Source organism: Colletotrichum siamense, assembly GCF_013390195.1.
Source record: "Colletotrichum siamense strain Cg363 chromosome Unknown KSG_Cg363_contig08, whole genome shotgun sequence".
NCBI classification, from domain to species: domain Eukaryota; kingdom Fungi; phylum Ascomycota; class Sordariomycetes; order Glomerellales; family Glomerellaceae; genus Colletotrichum; species Colletotrichum siamense.
The window spans coordinates 377,219-398,655 of NW_023501021.1; the positions used below are offsets into that span (position 1 = coordinate 377,219).

The 21,437-nt window shown below is 54.9% G+C and overlaps 7 protein-coding genes across 7 annotated transcripts; 5 read left to right on the plus strand and 2 right to left on the minus strand.

Annotated features, from left to right (window-relative positions):
- Positions 1-2,246: 2,246 nt before the first annotated feature.
- Positions 2,247-3,698, plus strand: CGCS363_v011721 ((S)-mandelate dehydrogenase; the record flags this gene model as incomplete). Its single annotated transcript, XM_036643570.1, has 2 exons — positions 2,247-2,334; positions 2,383-3,698. The coding sequence occupies 2 exons, from the start codon at positions 2,247-2,249 to the stop codon at positions 3,696-3,698; spliced, it is 1,404 nt and encodes a 467-aa protein (XP_036490254.1).
- A 996-nt stretch (positions 3,699-4,694) lies between these two features.
- On the minus strand, positions 4,695-6,481 carry CGCS363_v011722 (putative transporter; the record flags this gene model as incomplete). The annotated part of the gene is made up of 6 exons (XM_036643571.1): positions 4,695-5,288; positions 5,366-5,602; positions 5,661-6,001; positions 6,055-6,171; positions 6,229-6,244; positions 6,299-6,481. 6 exons carry the CDS (start codon positions 6,479-6,481, stop codon positions 4,695-4,697), a joined length of 1,488 nt encoding a protein of 495 aa, XP_036490256.1.
- Positions 6,482-8,297: 1,816 nt separating this feature from the next.
- On the minus strand, positions 8,298-8,580 carry CGCS363_v011723 (uncharacterized protein; the record flags this gene model as incomplete). Its single annotated transcript, XM_036643572.1, has 2 exons — positions 8,298-8,498; positions 8,560-8,580. 2 exons carry the CDS (start codon positions 8,578-8,580, stop codon positions 8,298-8,300), a joined length of 222 nt encoding a protein of 73 aa, XP_036490255.1.
- A 4,820-nt stretch (positions 8,581-13,400) lies between these two features.
- On the plus strand, positions 13,401-13,721 carry CGCS363_v011724 (uncharacterized protein; the record flags this gene model as incomplete). Its single annotated transcript, XM_036643573.1, has 1 exon — positions 13,401-13,721. One exon carries the CDS (start codon positions 13,401-13,403, stop codon positions 13,719-13,721), a length of 321 nt encoding a protein of 106 aa, XP_036490251.1.
- A 1,568-nt stretch (positions 13,722-15,289) lies between these two features.
- CGCS363_v011725 (Lipoyl synthase) lies at positions 15,290-16,617 on the plus strand (the record flags this gene model as incomplete). The annotated part of the gene is made up of 2 exons (XM_036643574.1): positions 15,290-16,241; positions 16,313-16,617. 2 exons carry the CDS (start codon positions 15,290-15,292, stop codon positions 16,615-16,617), a joined length of 1,257 nt encoding a protein of 418 aa, XP_036490250.1.
- A 2,150-nt stretch (positions 16,618-18,767) lies between these two features.
- EXG1-1 (Glucan 1,3-beta-glucosidase) lies at positions 18,768-19,578 on the plus strand (the record flags this gene model as incomplete). Its single annotated transcript, XM_036643575.1, has 3 exons — positions 18,768-19,039; positions 19,089-19,275; positions 19,330-19,578. 3 exons carry the CDS (start codon positions 18,768-18,770, stop codon positions 19,576-19,578), a joined length of 708 nt encoding a protein of 235 aa, XP_036490253.1.
- Positions 19,579-19,607: 29 nt separating this feature from the next.
- On the plus strand, positions 19,608-21,328 carry EXG1-0 (Glucan 1,3-beta-glucosidase; the record flags this gene model as incomplete). The annotated part of the gene is made up of 2 exons (XM_036643576.1): positions 19,608-20,857; positions 20,908-21,328. The coding sequence occupies 2 exons, from the start codon at positions 19,608-19,610 to the stop codon at positions 21,326-21,328; spliced, it is 1,671 nt and encodes a 556-aa protein (XP_036490252.1).
- Positions 21,329-21,437: the final 109 nt, after the last annotated feature.

Sequence of the window (21,437 nt, forward strand, 5' to 3'; positions counted from 1 at the left end):
GTTGATTTTCAGCGAGAACTAAAAGGAGCATGTCTCGTGTTTCAGGCAGACAGGCAGTTTGCTAGTGTAGCCATCGTTGAATCCTCTTGTATCTTGTTACGTTTTCGGCAATGGGGTTGGCTGTCACCCGATTTCCTGGGTCTTCTAGCCAACGCAGCGCTTGGTAAAGATTTCTCGTCCATCTTCGAGTGCGATCCTAGCCAACCTTACTACGGGTTTGATTCATGGGACGGTTTCTTCACGCGGGAGTTCAAGGAGGGACAACGCCCCGTGTTCCGTCCAGATTTCCAGCCTTTCGCCGACGGCGACCCCGACCCATCATTGTTCATCACCAATGCTTGTGAGTCGGCTCCACTTCAAGTTGCCTACAACGTCCAACTGTTCGACAACTTCTGGCTCAAAGGGCAACCTTATTCTCTCGTCAATATGTTGAACAACAACTCGAAAGCCTCACAGTTTGTTGGTGGGACAGTATATCAAGCATTCTTAAGTGCGAAGAGTTACCATCGATGGCATGCCCCTGTTAGCGGCAAGGTGGTGAACATCGAGCAGGTTCCAGGCACTTACTATGCAGAGAACTACTTTGAAGGGCTTGCAGGCAACCCTAATGACCCCGATCCAGCCGCTCCGAACTACTCGCAGCCATACATTAGTGCTGTTGCTACCAGAGGCATCAAATCATCTACATCGAGGCCGAGAATTCCAAGATTGGGCGCATGGCTATTGTTTTTATTGGAATGGCTGAAGTATCTTCTTGCGAACTCACCGTCAAGCCTGGCGATACCATCCAAAAAGGGCAGCAGATTGGCATATTTCACTTTGGAGGAAGCTCTCATTGCATGGTCTCCCGACCAGGGATTGAAATGACCTTTGAGCCTCCGCCGAAAGATTGGAACATGAACACGGAGAAGAATAACAAAGTCAACAGCTTGCTAGCGAAGGTTCACTAGTCGCCGGACTTGAGAATGTTTTTTTCTTGATACGTTTCAGTCTCATATTAACATTCCAACATTGATCTCCTAAGTGAGAAACGCAGACAGCTCAATTTATTGCCATCGCAATGACAAGCAATGTGACTTTGTGCCCGCCTGAAGTTTGACTGCCACATCTGGCCACAGACAGCGAGTTCGCAGATTCTTATGGCCATCGATCGTCGCTACCACTCGGCCACGGCAAGCTGTGAACCCCCACCAGTGGGGGTCACCTTCGGCTGTCAGTCACCCTCGCTGAAGCCCCATCGAGTCTCCACAAGGATGATGGCAGACACATTGCTGCTGGTTTTAAAATTGCCACGAAAACAGGTTTGTGGGCCGTGTCGGGTCCAGGCAACCTCGCAGTCTTATGGATATTGATATTCATCGTTGGATGGAATAGTTACGCAAATGATGGCTTAAAAACTGACGCCCTCGAGTCAGAGGATTTGGCATCACGCTCCTGTTGCACGCCTAACCGGTGATTTCTACCCTGGCGCCGTTTCTCGACTCAACAGCTCGAGACTTGAAAGTAGAGAGTCCCTGGGAGATCTCCCTCGACAAACGCCAAAGCCATCCAAACGCGTCCACCCCCGGATTTATTCCCGACGCCCTCCTCCTCACCCCGCATGAGCGAGTCAGCCGCAGACATGGGCCCATCCCGGGGCCCCGGACAACTCCCGAGCTCCCCAGGCACGCCTCCGGGGGCTTCTCCGCACGAGAGCCCAACAACATCACAGCAACGACGAATCGAACAGCAGCCGGCAGCGGAGCCGCACCACTTTTCGTGGAGATGTTTGGAGGGTCTTGTCGCCCTTTCGTGAGGAGAAGCCTGGAATGCAGCCCCGTTCGACCCCGGACACGCCTGGGTGGGGGTTTCGCTCCCTGCTTTCTTGGTCGCGAGAGCTCAGCAGCAGAGACGAAGAAGGGAAAGTGTCCCAGGAAAACCGGCACGTCAGGACGGACTTCAGTCCGCTATTTGAACTCACGGCGCCGGCCTGAGCCTAGCGTGCTCGGAGAAAGGCCATGGTTCCTGACCCCCACGGAGTCTGTCCCCAACCTGTTGTCGCGAGTTCGGTGGAGCTCGACTGCTCCAAGCAAGCCCCATGAGTATTGCGTGGGGTGGAAGAGCTGGTGAGAAGTTCGAACGACCTCATTCTTGAGCTGCTCAAAGCGCCAATCTCCTCGGGCCAGCACTCAGCCTCATCTCAACCACGCCCATTGGACCTATCCCACATTTCCCGTCCCGCAGGTCAGTTCACCAAGAGAGTCACGATGGTGGTGAGCGGCACGGAAGTAGCAAAGAACAACACCAAGGACTCGTGCTGGGTCGTCATCCACGGCCAGGTATGGGACGTCACAGGTAAGTCTCCCACTCTCGTCACTAAGCCCCCTTACTAAGACGTCGCAGAGTTCCTCGATGAGCACCCCGGCGGCGCCAAGCTGATATTCAACTGCGCCGGTCGTGACGCAACAGAAGACTACGACTCCATCCACAACCCGGACCTCATCGCAGAAACGCTGTCGCCAGACCGCTGTCTGGGACCCGTAGACCCTCTAACTCTCCCCAAAGAATCATCAGCCCCGGAGCCAGAAAAGCCGAAGCCGAAGTTTCCGCACCTGGGCGCCATCATCAACGCAGACGACTTTGAGAAGGTGGCCGAAAAGTACTTGTCCGAGATCGGATGGGCGTATTACTGCTCTGGCGCGGAAGACGAGCAGAGTCTCCGGGACTCGAGACGCATCTTCCGCAGGTTGGCGTTGCGGCCGCGGGTGCTTCGTAATGTAGACTCTATCAACACGGCCACGTCGATCCTTGGTCTCCCTTCGTCCCTTCCGTTTTACATCTCGCCAACGGGCCAGGCCAAGTACGCGCACCCCGAGGCTGAGACGCTCCTCGTGAAGGCGGCGGCGAAGGAGGGGATCATATACTGCATACCGACGAAACCCAGCGCGTCGATAGACGCCATCTTCGGTGCACGAGCGGGGGGTAACGCGCAGCCGCTGTTCTTCCAGCTATACGTCGACCGCAACAGAGAAAAGGCGCAAGCGACCATCCGAAAGGCGGAGAGCCTCGGTGCGAAGGCCATCTTCGTGACGGTGGATTCGCCCGTCATTGGCAAGAGAGAACGGGACGAGAGGCTGACGGCGGGTGACGAGCCATTGTCCGAACCTAGCGGCGTCGCGAAGACGACGGCGTCGGGGTTGTTGAACGCGGGGCTGACCTGGGCTGATCTCGAATGGATCCGGGAGACGACGTCGCTGCCGATTGTGATCAAGGGCATCCAGTCCGTTGAGGACGCGCTCATCGCGCACCAGCACGGGGTCGATGGGATCGTGCTCTCGAACCACGGCGGGCGAAGCCAAGACACCGCCCAGGCGCCGATGTTGACGCTTCTGGAGATCAGGCGCTACGCACCGCATCTGCTCGCCCCGCAGACGAAAGCAAAGTTCCAGGTGTTTGTCGATGGTGGGATCAGGCGGGGGACGGATGTTCTCAAGGCGTTGGCGTTGGGCGCGAGTGCGGTTGGCATTGGCCGGCCGTTTTTGTACTCGATGACGGCCGGGTATGGAGAGGCTGGTGTGAGGAGGTTGATACACATTTTGAGGCATGAGCTGGAGACGAATATGGCGTTGGCGGGTGCAGCCAGCATCGAGGGTATCGTCCCTGAGCTGGTTAATAGCGAAAGGGCGGAGAAGGAGGTTACTGGGAGGGTGAAGCTTTAGATTAAGATAGTGTTTAGGAGTAAGTAGATATAGATAGAGCATTTTGTGAAGAATTCTTTTGTGAATTTTTATATAACTAGGGATATATAAGAGGTCCCCCTTACTCTAACTACCCCCTATATATCTAGTAAACTACCTCTATTAATTACTACTATATTATAATAATTATATATATATCCTTAAGTTCTTTTAATAAAGTATTATATTTTAATAATATAAAACGCTTAATTTAATTAGTATTATATAGTTTATTTATTTTAAAGTTTATTTTAATATACTTAAAATATCTTTATATTTTAATTTAATAATATATTATTTCATTAAAGTATATTAGTAAAAAGTAATAATATACTTAATATACTATTAAACTTTATATTAAAAAATTAAGTTATATATATAAAAATTTATATATTTTATTTTAGTTTTTTAAAATAATTATAAAAAAATTATTATTACTTTTAAAATAATAATAGATAGTATTAATATAATATAGTAATAATATTTTAATATTAAAAAAGTAATAAGTTATAGTAGTATAAAAAAAAAGATATTTATTTTTTAGTAATTTACGCTCTCTTTATTTACCCCTATAAGTAGCTATAGAAGTTTCTCTATAAACTATCCTAATTTTTAATTATTTCCTTATAAGAGTTATATAGTAGTTAATAAGGTATACCTCTAAGTAGCAAACTGCGGAAGAAAAGTTAGAAGGGAAGAAAGAAGATATAAATAGAGAAGCCTCTTGCTTTATTAACTGGAAATGTTTGGCTTCGTTACAAGATCCTAATTTTGTAATAATCCCTCGCGGCCTGCTTGTTGACACTAGTGCTAGGGTTTGTTATTCTGTGAACAAAACACAATCCAATCCTTTGAATTCTCATATAGGGAAGACTTTTGAATATAACACATTGTATTCAATCTACGACTTCCGTCCATTAAAATCTCGTAGATGTCCCGATGACACCCCCTGGCCCATAAGCTAATCTCCAGCTCAACCTAGATAAGATATCTAAACCCAGTAGAAACCTGCGCCGCAGTAGGCCCATGCTTGCCACAGTCCTCGCCCCGGTCCAACTTCGCATTCAGCCTCCTCAGCCAGATCCGCGTAACAGTAGCAAACCCAATCGCCAGCCCCGTCGCCGCGATATTCACAATGAACGCGGTGATGTACCGCGGCGCGCCGTAGTACAAATAGCTGCCCCAGATATTAGGCGTGTTACACATGGCATTGATCAGCGCGATAGCGCTGGCCCTCTTGACGCTCGGCTGCGCGAGACTACCCGTGATCCAGGATAAGATAACGACAGCGGCGGCGTAGAAGGAGCCCGGTAGCAGCATCATGGCGACATAACGCGCGGCGATGTTGATGGTCGAGACGGCGATGACGTTGGCGACGAGGGTGACGCAGAGCGGGATAACGATGTGGAGGTAGCGCTCCTGCTTGCGATCGGAGTGGAAGCCGTTGAGGAGCATGGTAAAGACGCAGAGGATGAAGGGGGGCGCGGTGAGGGCGTAGGTCATTGTGCGGGAGAAGCCGAGGCCGCCGACGACGGAGGGGAAGAAGTTTGCGACGGCGCCGACGATGTAGGTCTGTGGTTGGTGGTTGTGGTCAGTTGACATGTCTACCCGGAGATGGTTTGGGGAATAATGTCAAAGGAAGTACACACGGAGTAGAGGATTCCCATGAGCATCCAGGTCTTGGGGTCCGCGACGGCCATCATGAAGCCCTTGAAGGCGGTCACCTCGCTTGCGTTGTCCTCTTGGCCTTGATCGGCTGCAAAGTTGTATTGGACCCATTCGCACTCGATTTGGGTGAGGGTCGGGATCTTTTTGTTGGAGTTGGGGAGAATCATGGCGAAGGGGATGGCCAGTCCGACGGTGATAACACCCTCGACAAGGAAGAGCTGGCATGGCATTAGCCTGAATGTATCAACACGAACATCATCAATAGAAGGAACTCACCCATCGCCACCCAGAAAGGCCACTGGTCCCATCCAAATTCAAGATGGCAATGGCAAACAGTCCACCAAAAGCGTTGCCCAACTGCGACCCAGAGTAGAGAATTGCCGTCCGCAAGGCGAACTGCTTACGGTTGTAGAAAAGGGACAGGTAGTAAAGGGCACCCGGAAAGAAAACGGCCTCGATAAATCCGAGAAAGAACCGAGCCATCAGGAGACCTTCGTAGTTGTGAACGACGGCCATGAGAGACGAAATCGCGCCCCACGCTGCCATGGCAGCGCAGATGTACGCCCCGGGCCACTTGATCTTGCTGACAATCATGTTGGAAGGAATCTGCATCAGAACTGCGACCATCGTCAGTCGAAAGCACACAGTAGTAGCTGATAAGGGGACGTACTGTAGCCGACGAAGAGAATGCTGACTGTGGTCTGATACTCGACCTGGCTGAGGTTCAGTTCCGTAGTAATGTTGGCGAGCTTGGCGCTGGCAATGTTCTGACGGTCGAGGTAGTTGACTTCACACGTGTCAGGTTCGAATTCGAATCGTAAAACGAATGGTAGTGATTACTTACGGACATACATGATGACCTATGCCATGTTAGCCTCCGCAGGTGGAGCGTGTTAAAGGAATGAATGACTTACCATGATGGGCATGATGACCATATCCATCTTCAACGTAGCCTTCTTTCCAACCTTTTCATAATCCTCTTGGCTCAAAGCTGCCAGACTGGCGGGCATGATGAGTGTCCCATCGTGGACGCTGAGCTTCTCCGCGTTGACATCCTCAACCTGGTCCGAGGATCTCTCTTTCTTGTCCATGTTCATGACGCCGTCGGTGTTATGCGCTTGAGTCTCGAACGTAGAGCCCTCTCGACCTTGCGTGTTGGAAAGGCGAGAAAAGAAGAGGTGAAGTTCGAAAGACAAGACCTCCCAGTCAAAACTCATGCGGCAAAGGAAAAGAACGGGACCTCGACCGATCTTAATCAAATCCCAATCCCCCCTGCCCTTCTTCCACCTTGGAGAAACCCTACCTACCTCATGCAACGCTTCCCCCTTTTCCTCACTCCCGGACAAGCTCGCCCAAACAGACGTTCCCAGCGTGGAGAACATGGGCCTAGCACGAACGCGGGGAAGAGCCCCATGGGGTAGCCCCAAGCTATCGAGAGGGTCCTCCTCTTGACCCCCAACTATCGAGTGTCGCGTTCCCCCACGATCTCCTTCCAACCCTCAACGCCATCTGGGGAATGTCACGGCTCATGGGCTGTCAGGATCCTGCGAGACGCATGTGGGACTTTCGTGGGGGTCAGATGTTGGGGTAATGTCGGGGATGTTGCGGTGCGCCCTCGGCACGCGGCACATTACGACTCAGATCTCCGCGGGGGAACCTCGAGTGCGTGTCGTCTTCAACCTATCATTCCAGACTACAGCGCTGCTTACGCTCGAAAGCATCATCATGGAGTGGCCTAGGGGATTCGAGTTCCTGGTAGTTGGGAAAATCATGATCATTCCTCGCGAAGGAGGCAGCGTCCTCCGTTCTCCTCTATCTTGGTGTTGACCCCCACCGCGCCGTGCCATCCACGAATCCATGAATCGCTGACCGCCCCCCAAGACTCCGATGTTGAGTGGTTGGCCGCTTGTGTGTGTGCCGGCATCGTACGAGAATTACTTATTCGAACGGTTCATCCATATAAGTGCCGATTATGTCCGAACGAGCTGGTGCTGCTGGTGATTGGGTGTATTACCCAAGACATGCGCCGATAGGCGTGTCAGTATGAGCTGTGCCTCTCGGCAGAACGGATGCAAAAAAGCTGTTCACTCAATACAATTTGGCCAACGTCGTTCGCCAGAATCGGCTGACTGAGAGATTCGCCCAGATGGAAATTGAATCGCATCGACTCGGGCCGAGCTCTTCGGCGGCTGAAGGGAAGTTGGGTAGCCGGACCAACGTTAAGGATCAGTGGCGCGATGAAGCAGCAATGTCAACGTAGGAGCAACCCCGGAGTATTTCAGGCACACTGTCAGATATCATATATGGATGGGAGGCAGTACCACCACACCGTGGCTCTAACCCAACGTCTTTTAGTCTTCTCGCTGGAAATATGCGAGACATAATTAGCAGATATGCAGGATCGCAGGCCGCACGTTAGGTCATTCCATCCAAGGTGCAGGATCGAAATCTAAAATGGAGGAAAAAAAAATAAAGAGGAAAACAAAAAACTTGGTATGGCGACACGAGATCGCTCGTGAACGTCAAAAACGAGGTCCATCCAGGATTCGAACCTGGGCCTACGGAAGGAACTGATGTGAATCAGAATCCGACGTCCTAACCAACTAGACTAATAGACCGATTGCATCCGAAACTGAGGAAGTGGGTTGAGCTCCAGGCCCGACAAGCGAACTCAAGTTTCCTCGGAGTGGGCCCGAAACCACTGCAACGCGGGTGCCTTCTTACATAGCGTTGATGAACTGCTAGACCCCGACCGCCGAGGATTTCCGCGCAAAAGGTGGTATTGGGCATGAAAAGGATTCAAAATCCGAGGAGGTTGGAAGACATTGACGGCAATATCGCCCAAAGGCAGGGCGGTTTCAGCTGCATACGAGTTGAGGGCATTCGCCCACCACGAGACCGAGCAGGCCGCACTCAATTTATACCGCAGATAGCATTAACTCGCACGGAGATTCCATTATAGGACATTGCAGTCATACCGCAATCGATGCCTCCTTCATGTGGTTTCCATCGAGGAATATCCGGAATTTTTCGGTCCCGACATCGTTCGGCCCATGCAGCGCATCGTCCGAGCCATGACGGCACAGATACCATCGCCGCGTGGTATCCAGGGGCCTTGCAAGACCGGCGCGAGCCAAATTGCTTGCACCGGTACCAGAGTTTGGGAATTGCGTACGCTCAGATGAACCTTGACCATTGTTTCAAAACAGGTACGCGATAGATGAACGGGGTTTGTTTCGTCAGATGTCAAGATCGGACGTCGCCAAGGGGCCTGGCAGCGGCTTGTGGCAGACAAGCGACATGAGGATGTTGGCGGGAGGCGACAGGTTTTGTTGCGGATATTTCAGACGATTTTGTCTGTTGCACAGCTACATTCATAGAAAAAGCGAGCATTGTCGTCCCCCTTTAAGCCCCTTTTGTGCATTGAGGTTATCTTCACAGCCCGGTCCACCGGCTGTCTAGTCAGTTATGCTGACGGAGGTGATGACGACGGTGACGAAGGGGAGTCCGGGTGCTAGTCCCTTGAACAATCGGCCCAGGGGTCGGAAGACGGGGGCGGGGCTCCGGACATCGCTTCGCATCAAGTAGACAGCTGGGAAGAACCTCCGAGCTCAGTGGGCAGAGAAATTGCAGTGAGCCGTCCGCACTTTGGACCCTAGAGAGAATTCAGCTTTTACCACATGGATGCACCCACTCGGAAAGCAACGTCATCATGGGCATGTGGAGAGCCACGAGACGAGGTTGAAGCGGCACGAATGAGAGGGAAGTTTTCCCTGAAGCCACGAGCCAGCGAGGATGCGTCGGGGTTTTCTCAACGAATAGCGCAGATTACAGGAGCTCGACTGTAACCCGAGCCGAGATGTAGAGCCCTTTGTGCATCCGCGAGAAACAATGCGATGGTGCGCTGCCCAATTCAAAAGCCGAGAAGGTAGCGGCTCGTTGCGCCTGCATGCATCCTGCAGGCCGCTGCAGCTGGCCGTTGGATAATGAGGTCGAGACATGTTACGAGGAAAAGCAAAAAAGCAGCACAAGCGGGTTGAATACGAAGAAGCTGAGCGTCTGCATGCAGCCTGTGGTTAGTGATTGTTGTCGTACACAAGCAACGGAGAAGTAGCGTGGAAACAACAGCAACGACCGATGGAAAAGCTGAACTGCTGAGATGAGTGAGCTGCGGTGCATAGAAAAGCACATGACTTTGCTGGCAGCACAGCGCACAGCAGAGCAGAGCTGCACTGCAAAGCAAGGTGGCACCACAGAGCATCCGAGTTGCGACGGCGCTGGGATGCGCCGTTGATCTTGGACCCACCGTAAAGACGTTGGAAGCCGCTGTGGTAGCTGTCTGAGTCTATCGTAACGTCTCATTCTTGTGCTCGGTGGCGTGCGACAGTCAAGAATTTTCTTCTTTCGCCCCCCTCAAGCCCCTAGAACGTCCGCACGGAGGGTTTTCTTTCCTTCAGGTTGAAGAGTTTGCTCGCACAAGCACTGGGCAAAGGAAGAAGCAGCTCTGGTAAGCCCATTCTGACTGAAACCTTCCTCGACTGGCGCCCCCGATTTAGCCGAATGGCGGAGGCAGTGCGGCGAGCTGAATCGCTGGTCGTGGTGTGAGAGTCAAGCCAAGCTTTAGGGACACTGCGCTGGTCGGGGGCCCATACGGGCCTCTTCGACGGCCTCGGCGGTGCAGCTTAGGACATCTCGGGCCCAACGATTTGTTGCGGCTGCCAGCGAAGATGCAGACACGACGGGACGCAGACGCAAGACGGGACCCGTGAGCGTGTGACGCTGGGTTTCACAACGTGGCAGCGAGCTATCGCTGCGACGTGGACGGAGTGGGCGAAGGGGGGCCTTCAGCGTGTGAATGCGCCGATTCCGCAGACACTGGTGAGGTCTTGGTGGCACAGAAGGGGAGCCGCGACGGCCCTTGTTGCGACAAAGGCCTGTCGAAGAGCCTGTCGGAATAGGGGCCGCGATGGCTCCAGGCCGTAGCGAACGACTCGCTCCGGGCGCGCGAAGTGGGAGCAGATGCGAGCTGGGGCCAGGTGTTGCCCTGAGGAAGTGTCAAGCCTTTCAGGTTGAACATGGGACGTCCCACTGTGAGAAGGCTTCAAGGGGTTCACTGCTGGGAGCAGTGATGATCTCCGGCCTGATCTCCTTCGGCTCAGGCTCTCCACACCAGGCTGACGGCGGTGGAGCTGTTTGTCGGGTTTCATCCGAGGATTTGCATTTGCAGCCCCCAAATGGGATGGCAGCGACCGCCGTGAGATGACGGGAGTTCGGACGGGCGAGGATGAACACGAGAATGAGATGGGACCGAGACATATGGGATGGTTCCCGTCGAGTTGGCTGTCTGCCCAGGCCGTGGATCGTCGAAGGCTACCTTAGGTACCTATCCAGAGAGCTGCAGGCTTCGGTGTTGCTGCTGCTGCGTTGTTGGTCGCGTGGTGCGCTGCAGGAGGATGCGTGAGAGACGGGCGCTAGAAGGCCAAATTGCGCTGGCGACTGGGGGGCCATTGGGAGCAAAGGATAATCGGCACTAGGGAAATGCTTCTCCGCGTGATCTGACACGGGGAATAGGAACGAAGATGATGACATTTCCCGGTCGATTTTGATTGTTGGATGGCCAGGAGTATCGGATAGGCGCACCTGCCAAAGACCTCGTGCTGGGTTCCTTCCTCGTTAGGGGCAGCACAGACCGTTGAACTACTGCTTGGGAAGGAGGAGGTCGCAGAGCGCTTTCCAGGTTGGGTCCTGCGCCATGAGAAATCTTTTTAGCAGGAGCGCACTGCAAAAAGAGAGAGAGAGAGCACTTTGAGGCAAGACCGAGCCGGCCATCCAGGGCTTAGCGTCAGGTACCTTACAACCGTAGCTGTCCTAAGAGAAACCAATGCAGGAACAGCCTGGCAAGCGTCGAGGAGTCTCATCTCAGAGCGGCCCCGGAAAAGCCAATCACCAACGGCGTCGGTGCGGGACACTGAGCCATTTCGACTCGGGGAAATTGTGCAATTCGCTCTTTTTATGAACAGCCCACTCACATCCCTCTGCATTGGGAATGGAGGCATTCGCGGTTGCTGCGCGGCACGACGATTTGGTTCCAATCTGGACGGACACGGCGTCGAATGCGGTGTCGAGTGACCACCCAGCAGATTATGCCATTTCTCTCTGTGAATATTGAAAGTCTTAAGACTGCTAATAAGATTGCCACCGTTAGTGACCCTTAGTCCACCCACCACAATGGCTTTCTTTTCGCCCGAGACTGGAGTCCAGACAATGGAGAAATGGACCGTTTTGTGTCTCGGCCGACATGCAGAGTGGAGAGTCAAGCCAGCCAACACTGGTCAGGTTGCAAATCAGTCGGCGGTTGCCCGATGGTTCTGCTCAGACCATATTCCATTCTGGAAGAAGAAAAGAAGGGCCTATTATTGGATGTGCCCGTCAGCAGCGTCGTCGTCGGCGGTTTGACGTGATGCGCAGCCTGAGAGGAAGCGCGCAGAAAAAAAGAAGACTTCTAAGAAAAGCGCTGTCACTGCCTCAGGACGGGCGAGCGAGGACCAGTCGCGACGCCCTGCCGATCCTTGGTTGCTGTCGCAATGGACGAGGCTGTTTGCAGCGCGCACAATGCCTCTTCATAATCCAATGGTGCAATGTCATAGTGCAGCCAGTAAGGCAGAGTTGCGCAAGGGTACGTGGTCCAAGTTGAGCGAACGCAGCGCTGTGATTTTGCGCCTTAATTTCCCGTCATGATCCAGACCCCTGCAACTCGAGCGAGTCGTCAATACATTGGTTTTGTGGGCGTTCTCAGCCGCCATCAAGGTAGTCAATACTTTTGTTGAGATGCGCTTTGAGGTTTGATTCGTCTCTTGCAACTTCAGGCTCCCCGAAGCAGACGCGGGTACCTTGCAGTTACTTCCCAGTGCCCTGCCGGCCGAGTGCGCTCTCTCGTGCGCCATTGGCCTTTTGCAGCCGCAGCCCTGGTCCAACCAGCGACCGCAAACCTCTTTTTGTGTCACTGGGTCGTACCTACCGCCTCTTCTTGCCCACCCCGGGGAACTGGAAGCAGAGACGGAAAGAGTGAGAGAAAGATGCACAAGGTGGATGGCGCCAGGGACGAGGAAAGAATCTGGCTGGCCGGCGCAAGGAGGAACCCAGCAAACTGTGTGAGTGTGAGGTGACCAGGTGGTGAGTTCACAGTTCACTGAGGGCAAGAGCGAGCGACGGGGACCAGGAGGGTAGGGCCGAGCACCTCCACTTTCCTTCCACGGACCACAGCTAAGGTTGTGCCTTCCTCGTCGTGGTTGTGGGCGCCTTCCATTCTGCGTCTCCTCGGCCGCTCTTGGCTCTTGCTCCAGACGTCGCCTTCCTTGTTGGCGCCTGCATCGTCTGTCGGGTCTTGTCACTCATTTTCTCTCGTCTCTTTCCAGCCTGCCCTGTCCCCTCCCCACACCCAAAACCCACGTCCCGTCCACTTCCTCACCGTTGGCTCCCCTCCTCCGCGGACTCTCTTATTCAAACCACTCCCCCCCGAGCAAAAAACCCACAGACTTCGTTGGCAAAGTCTCTACTTCACCTTCGCTCCCATCACGCACAGTCGTTGAAACAAACACTCACTCCTCCGACCGAACCTGACTACTCGCCGCGCAAGTATTCAGACTGACGCTCATTCCTGCCTATTTCTATCCGCGAATAGACTCTGTCTTCTCGCAAACACCCCAGCGGCACCTTACACGAGCCACATCGCTCAGACTCAAAACTTCAGCCAACACCACTCATCAGACCTTGGGGCCTTGAAAACAACTCTTTTGCGCCAACGCACATATATCATCACCTGGCCGCCGTCTCCACGATAGCAACCAGCAGGATTTACAGAAACAGAACATATTCGACAGATTTGATCAACAGCATCATTCGCATATTGGTGGAGAGACTCGGGACTCATTCGTTTACCAACGCATAACACTACCAACACCAGCTTTGACAGCATACACTACGATTCAACCAATCTCAACACCAAATACGTTCACCATGAAGGTTACCACGATCCTCGCCGCCCTCCTGCCTGCGCTGGCTCTTGCCCAGACTGACAGCACCACCACCATCACTTCCACCGCCACCCAGACCAAGACCGTCACCCTCTCGCGCGTCCACACCACTACCATGACCTACGGCACCGGCAACAGCACTGCGACTGTCAAGCCTACCGGCTCCGGAGCCTCCGTTATTGCCACCGCTACCTCTGCTGCCCCCGCTGCCACTTCTTCCAAGGCCAGCGCCGGCTCAAATGTCAACGCCGGCAGCCTTGCCTTTGCCGGTGTTGCTGGTATGATCGCCGCTGCTTTCTTGTAAGCTGCGGCCGGGGGGAAGGAAGGCATACGGAGGAGAAGGGGACGAGCGGAGGAGGAGAGAGATGGACGAGAAGAGGACGGACGAGGTCGTCGACGGATTGCGATGTGGTTTTGGGGGATGAGCAACCACGCCTTACTGCCACACCGATTTCTTCGATGCGACATCTTTTCAAACATTTCTTTTGTCTCGCGCGCCGGACATCGCTCCGACGCCACCACATTTCTACGACCTGAACGATTGTAAAGATCGGATACCACTTGTTGACGGCATCAACGACCAATACCCTACTCCTCTTCGACCAACATGTGCGATGCTTGCATCGCCAACCTGCAGGAAAGGACGCAAAAACTTGTCATTAGGGACACTTGCCACGACAAACCTTTTTTCACTCTTTACTTCAACGGCGCGCCGTATGCCCTTCAGCTGGGAGGCGCACTCGGCCATGCCGACTACAATTATTAATGTTTCGATTCTTCCCCAGCAGCACAAGGGTCGCATGGAATGCGAAGTCGATCTCTACCCTTCATGCGCCGTTGGCTGCGTTTTGCGCTTGCCGCAAGTCTCGATCTCATCGATCCGTTCATCTCATGTCTGTGTACGAGCAGGGGAGATGAGACGATGCTGTTTCAGAGCGCGGATCACCCGTTCTGGCAGCTTCACCCACTCGGGACCGCACGGCGCATGCAAGCGTGCTTGCTGGCTGGAAATCAATTTACGAGATCACGTTGTCTCATCGCCACCCCTCGGAGGGCCTTGAGTCGGACTGATCAGGATGGATGATTAGGGATTTTACGGAGTTTTCGTGTTGGAACACAAAAGTTTCACATTTCTCTTCGAGTTGTTGATACCCCTATTGTTGTATGCTCGCGTAGACATGGCTGGGGAATTCATGGTCATGGCCGCTGCTCTCGAGCACCGGCCTTAACTTTGATGCGACCAGACGTGCTGTCGCGAGGGCGGAAACGATGGATTTGCTTTGATATTCGGACGGGCGGACGATTTTGACTTGACTGACGGCTTGGTTGCATGATCTTGCCTGGAGAGGAGGGTTTGGAGGACATTGGAGGAGTTACCAAGGACATGAGAGGGGAGTTTACCAGCATAGCATAGCTGAATGGACTGTCAATTGACACTCACACACACCTGCATCGCCTTACTCAGATCCCAGTCGCTTGTAAATGCCCGAGACAAGACTAACTTGGTCTTTCGGTTGTCAATCCGAACGTCTTGATTGGAAAGGCTTGGTGACTCTGAATCCGTTGGGGCGGAAAGCCCCGGGACGCCGTTGAGCGCGGTTCCAGTGGCCCCCCGCCTTAATCAGCAATTGCCGCTGTCAGGCGCGCTGCCGCCTGTGATTGGTCGGCACAGTCCTTATGCCGATTCAATCCGGGCCGTCGGGTCCCAATCCGAGCTGCAGGGCCTTTTTCCTTATCTCAGCTCTAATCGTCACTCAATTTTTGCCCCATCGCAGCTGCTTGGTAGCTTTCCCATACTTCAACCCGCCATCCACCACCACCACCACCAACCTGCCTTGGCGGAGGAAGCTCGCACAACAAATCAAACACAAGATGGCCTCACCCGTCGCAGCGCCGCTGAAGCGCATCCAGGCGCCCCTCCGCAAAGCCCTCGGCGGCGGCTACCGAGCCTTCGCCACCGTCCCCGAACCCCCCTCGGCTCCGCAGCCGAAGTCGGTCGCCCGCCGCCCGACGTACTTCAAAGACCGCACCGTGGCCTCGCTCGAGGACTTCATCGCCGGCAAGCAGAAGGGCGACGCGGCGGCGCTCTCGGCCGCGGAGGCGTACGAGATCCGCACGGTGGAGGTGACGGGCCCGACGGGCAAGAAGCGCACCATCACGCGGCTGCCCGAGTGGCTCAAGACGCCGATCCCGGCGGGCAACGAGAACTTCAAGGCGATCAAGAAGGACCTGCGCGGGCTGGGGCTGCACACGGTGTGCGAGGAGGCCAAGTGCCCGAACATTGGCGAGTGCTGGGGCGGCAGCAGCAAGAGCGCGGCGACGGCGACGATCATGCTCATGGGCGACACGTGCACGCGCGGGTGCCGGTTCTGCAGCGTCAAGACGAACCGCGCGCCGGCGCCGCTGGACCCGCACGAGCCCGAGAACACGGCGGAGGCGCTGGCGCGGTGGGGGCTGGGGTACGTGGTGCTGACGACGGTGGACCGCGACGACTTGCCGGATAGTGGTGCGCACCACCTCGCGGAGACGATCAGCCGGATCAAGAGCAAGAAGGCGAGTTTGTTGGTGGAGGCGCTGACGGGCGACTTCATGGGGAACTTGGACATGGTGAAGATCGTGGCGGAGAGCGGGCTGGACGTGTTTGCGCACAACGTCGAGACGGTGGAGGCGCTGACGCCGTATGTGAGGGATAGGAGGGCGACGTTCAGGCAGAGTCTCAGCGTGCTGGAGCAGGCGAAGAAGGTCAAGCCGGAGCTGATCACGAAGACGAGTATGATGATGGGGTTGGGCGAGCAGGAGCACGAGGTCATGGACGCGTTGAGGGGTAAGTTTTGGCTCTTCCCAGGCCCATGTTTCTGAAGGGTTCGAGATTTGCTGACGGGAGGATTCATACAGAGCTGCGCAAGGCCAACGTCGACGTCGTCACTTTCGGGCAGTACATGCGTCCCACGAAGCGCCACCTCAAGGTCGAGAGGTACGTGACGCCGGACGAGTTCGACATGTGGAAGCAGCGGGCGCTGGACATGGGATTCCTGTACTGCGCCAGCGGTCCGTTGGTGCGCAGCAGTTACAAGGCCGGCGAGGCGTTCATCGAGAACGTCCTCCGCAAGAGGGCGGGCGAGAAGGCGCCCCTCGGTGCCAAGCAGCTCGGGCAGACGGTCGCGCTGGAGGAGGGCTTGAAGGCCTCTTCTTCTCTCTGAGGTCGATTCGTTCCTCAATGCGTGTACGATCTGAAGAAGGGGGGAATATAAAGGCAAAGAGTGGGGGGTTAGACGGGCGGCATGGTTGGGCGTTTTGGGACGGGGGACGGGATACATTCATCATGGGCATCGCCATCTTCCCGGCAACTATCTATCTATCCAGGTGTCACGACCGGAAATACATAACGTGAGGCGGCGTTCAACAACGGCCACCGATACAGAGACGAAATAATAACGCTTCATTTTCATTTTGCACTTAACAATCTCAGGAGGGGGTATCCGTTGCTGTATACTTAGGCTGGTGACATCGGCTTCGTCCGTCTCGGCGCCCATTTCCCCGCGTGCCAGCCACGCGTCGGCCGAGACTGATGAACGGAGCAGATCAGCGGACGTTACATTTCCCGGACGGGGTCTAGCGTACGTTGGAAAAGCCGTGAAACCTACCCTCCTTCTCCCTTTCCATGTGTGTTCGACAGTCTGGGGAATTTGGCAACAGTCGTTTTTGCGTTGAAAACGAAGGACCTGACAGGCCGCCAAATGTCTCCCGATCTTGGCTTTTTCAGCTGATATTTGGAGCTGCAAGCCAGGGTTGGCGATGTTACCCCTCCATGCACCATCATGTCAGGGGTTCGCTCCGTTGGTGGGAAAGTCAATTGCTTGCGAGTGGCAGCCCGACGTCTTCACCTTTTACCCTCGAAGCCTGCTTGTTTCTGGCAAACTCACAGGACAAAAAGCCGTTCTATTGTCGCCATTCTTTTCTTTTTGCCGGTAAGTTTCGATAGACTTCTGACTGGCGAAACATTGGACTCACTCCAAGCCATGCTGAGTCAGGGGGATTAGACGCCTCATTGCTTGACAGAGTCTCTCTGCATGAACATGGGACAGGCGGAATTCCTCGCCCGTATAACCGGATGTCAACCACTCCCTTCCATGACCAAAGCCGTATGCAATCCTCCCACAGCGAACACGAGTGAAAAACCTTCTCGACATCCAAAGGTAGGCCGGGGGCATAAACGACAAGCTGCAGCCTCAATTGCCTAGCTCGTCCATACCCAGAAGTGATGCGCGTCCGGGGAGGCGTCTCCTCATTTCCCCCTCATTCATCATTTCCCAGGGCGACCAAGGCCCGGCTCCAATCTTAGTCCAGTCTAGCACACCTCCAACCTTTTCGCGTCGTCGCGTGGGTGAATAGCCAAAAAGGCAGCCAGCTTCTTTTTTTGAACCTTTTGGCGTGGATTAGACAGCCAGCCACAGACGACGAGCTCCCCTTTCGGCAGGAAATTGTTGGAAAATGGCGTCCTCGCTGGCTGACGAGCTTCGCGCCCCGTTGATTCAGGTTGGCCCGTCTTAGGCCGAGTCGGGTAACGAGGACTTGTCATCAAGGTGTCTGCTCTGGCCCTGCCCAATTCCCGACGTCTGCACGTCTGACATCGTCACCGCGCGCTGCCCGGATGCTCTCTACAGCGGGCATCAAAGTGGTGTCATCTCGGAATGGAGCAGGGAGGAGAAGACCGTCCGTCCCGCACGCTCGCGAACAGAGTCAGACTAAAACAAATGAGACAGCCCTTTCTGCCGTATCCTGCCCCCCCCGCCCTATCCCTTCCCTCACTGGGCAATGGGAGAACAGCAGCAGCAGGGCCGTTTATCCCGCTGGCGTGGTTCCTGAATGGCGCGGACGCAGGAACCAACGGGACTAACACGCAGGGCTGGTCATCGCTGACATGCGTGCTCAGCCCGAACCCCTCCACATCAACTTAAGTCTAATAAAGGATCAAGGGTTTTCCTTCCCCCTGGCCACGCTCGCTTGCTGTTCTTGAGTTCTGCTCACCTCGGGACCATCGGGTTGATACCACGTCAACTTTGGGTTCATCCGTACTGACGGGAGATCAAATGTGTATAATTTGCTAGGATCATCGTCGTCCATTCTTTTGTTAACGTTGCCATTCATTGATTCCTCATCGGGATCGTTCATTCACTTTTTGACTTTTTGTCAACCCCCGCCTCTTGGGTAGAAAGGGGAATACACACTCTTTTCGTGGCATCGATCACTCACCTAACCATCACACCACAGTCTTTCTTTTACTCATCGTCATTCTTTCTAATAGTTTCGATATCAACTCTGTATAATTGTTTATTGTATACTCGTCAGGATGCGCTTCACCACAGGGCTCTGGCTCGCCGCCGCGGCCGTCGCCAAGGCGACATATTGGATGGAGGACATCAAGCACCAGGGTATCTCGGCTTACAACGCCGATCCAAAGTACCAGGTCTTCCGTAACGTCAAGGACTTCGGGGCCAAGGGTGACGGTGTTACTGACGACACGGCGGCGATCAACCTCGCCATCTCATCCGGAAACCGATGTGCACCGGGAACATGCAAGGGTGAGACGACGTCACCTGCGACGGTCTACTTCCCTTCCGGGTGAGTGCTATGAGTAACAATGAAGGGATTCATTCCTAACATACGACAGCACATATCTCATCTCTGGTTCAATCGTCGATTACTTCTACACCCAAATCATCGGCGACCCGACAGACCGACCCGTGATCAAGGCTGCTGCCAACTTCGACGTCACTAACAACTTTGGTCTCATTGACGGCAACAAGTACGGTGCCAACGGGTTGAGCTGGGGTGCCACCAATGTCTTCTTCCGCCAGGTAAGCTACGGGATCCAATTCACCGGAGACAAGCTTGACACTTACATGAAATAGGTCCGCAACTTGATCTTTGATACCACCGCCATCCCCGCCTCTTCTGCCGCCCTCGGAATCCACTGGCCCTCATCCCAGGCCACCGCCATCACCAACTGCGTCTTCCGCCTTGCCGCCGGCGCTGACAGCAAGCACACCGGTATCTTCATTGAGGAAGGATCCGGTGGTCTCCTCAATGACTTGGACTTCTACGGTGGACAGTATGGCGCCAACTTTGGCAACCAGCAGTACACCGCCCGCAACCTGTAAGCAACCCATCCTCACCCTCACCTAACATCATGTACTTACAATCCCCCGGTCGCTTCTGGAACTCCCAGATCGCCATCAACCAGCTCTGGGACTGGGGCTGGACGTACAAGAGCATCTACGTCGAGAACTGCGGCACCGGAATCCGCATCCAGGACAACAGCACCTCCTCCGTGACCCTCATCGACTCCGAGTTCGTCAACGTCCAAACCGCCATCCGCACCCCGCGCTCCGCCTCCATCGTCCCCATCGCCGCCGGCACCCTGATGATGGAGAACGTCGCCTTCTCCAACGTCGGCACCATCCTCCAAGGACCCCAGAACAACACCATCATCTCCGGCACCAAGGGCTCCGTCGTCAGCCAGGGCTTCGCCATGGGCCATATCTACACGCCCTCCGGGCCCACGGACTACACCGGCAGCGACTCGGGCTACTTCCCCGTCTACAACGCCCTCGTCGCCACCACCGCCAACGGCACAAAGTACTACGAGCGCTCCAAGCCGCACTACGAGACCCTCTCCGCGGACTGCTTCGTCTCCGCGCGCACCTTCGGCGCCAAGGGCGACGGCGTCACCGACGACACCGTCGCGCTGAACAACCTCTTCAACTACGTCGCCTCCAAGAGCTCGCTCGTCGCCTTCGTCGACGCGGGAACCTACTACGTCTCCGACACCGTCTTCATCCCCGCCGGCGCGCGCATCGTCGGCGAGGCGCTCGCGTCCATCATCATGGGCGGCGGGCCCAAGTTCCAGGACATCTCGAGCCCGCACCCCGTCGTCAAGGTCGCGCTGCCGGGCGACTGCGGGACGATCGAGTGGTCCGATATGATCGTGTCCACGCGCGGGGCCGCGCCTGGCGCCAAGGTCGTCGAGTACAACCTCAACACGCTCGGCGAGCCGGCGGGCATGTGGGATGTGCACATCCGCGTGGGCGGGTACGCTGGTACGCAGCAGCAGCTGAAGGAGTGCCCGACCACGCCGAACGCGACTGTGACGGCGGACACGCTCGACAAGAACTGCATCGCGGCGTGGATGAGCATGCACATCACCAAGCCGGCGTCGAACCTCTTCATGGAGAACTGCTGGCTGTGGGTCGCGGACCACGATCTGGAGGACCCGACGTACACTCAGGTGACGATTTACGCGGGCAGAGGTTTGCTGATTGAGGCGACCGCGGGCAAAATCTGGCTCTCTGCTTCTGGCGTCGAGCATCACACGCTGTACCAGTACCAGCTGTACCAGACGAGGGATATCTACATGGGCATGATCCAGACCGAGACGCCGTGAGTATTTTCAACATCTCAGAGAGAACAAGTAAGCTAACGATGACCAGATACTACCAACCCAACCCGGTCGCCTCCATCCCCTTCCCCCGCGTCAAGGGCTACCACGACCCGGACTTCGTGGCCGACTGCAAGGGCAAGAACACCAGCGAGGCCCCCTGCGAGATGGCCTGGGGTCTGCGCGTTATCGGCAGCCGCAACATCGCCATCTTCGGCGCGGGGCTATACTCCTTCTTCAACAACTACAGCACGGCGTGCTGCCAGGTCGGCGCCGGCGCGCGGTGCCAGCAGCGCATCTACGATATCCGCGACTCGCCGAACAACTGCACCAAGACGGAGCACCTGGAGACGTACAACCTCAACATTGTCGGGACGAAGGCGATGGTCACGCGGCACGGCAAGGACGTCGCGCTGTACAAGGACAACATTGCGGGATTCACGGCGGGCATTGCGCTTTACCAGCATGCTTGAGTCTAATTCACGAACCCTTTTAGTGATAATATAATTTATTTTTCTCTGTCATAGTAGGGCCCCCTTGGCCTTTTGACGAACCATGTCATTGATGGTGGGCTATACGACG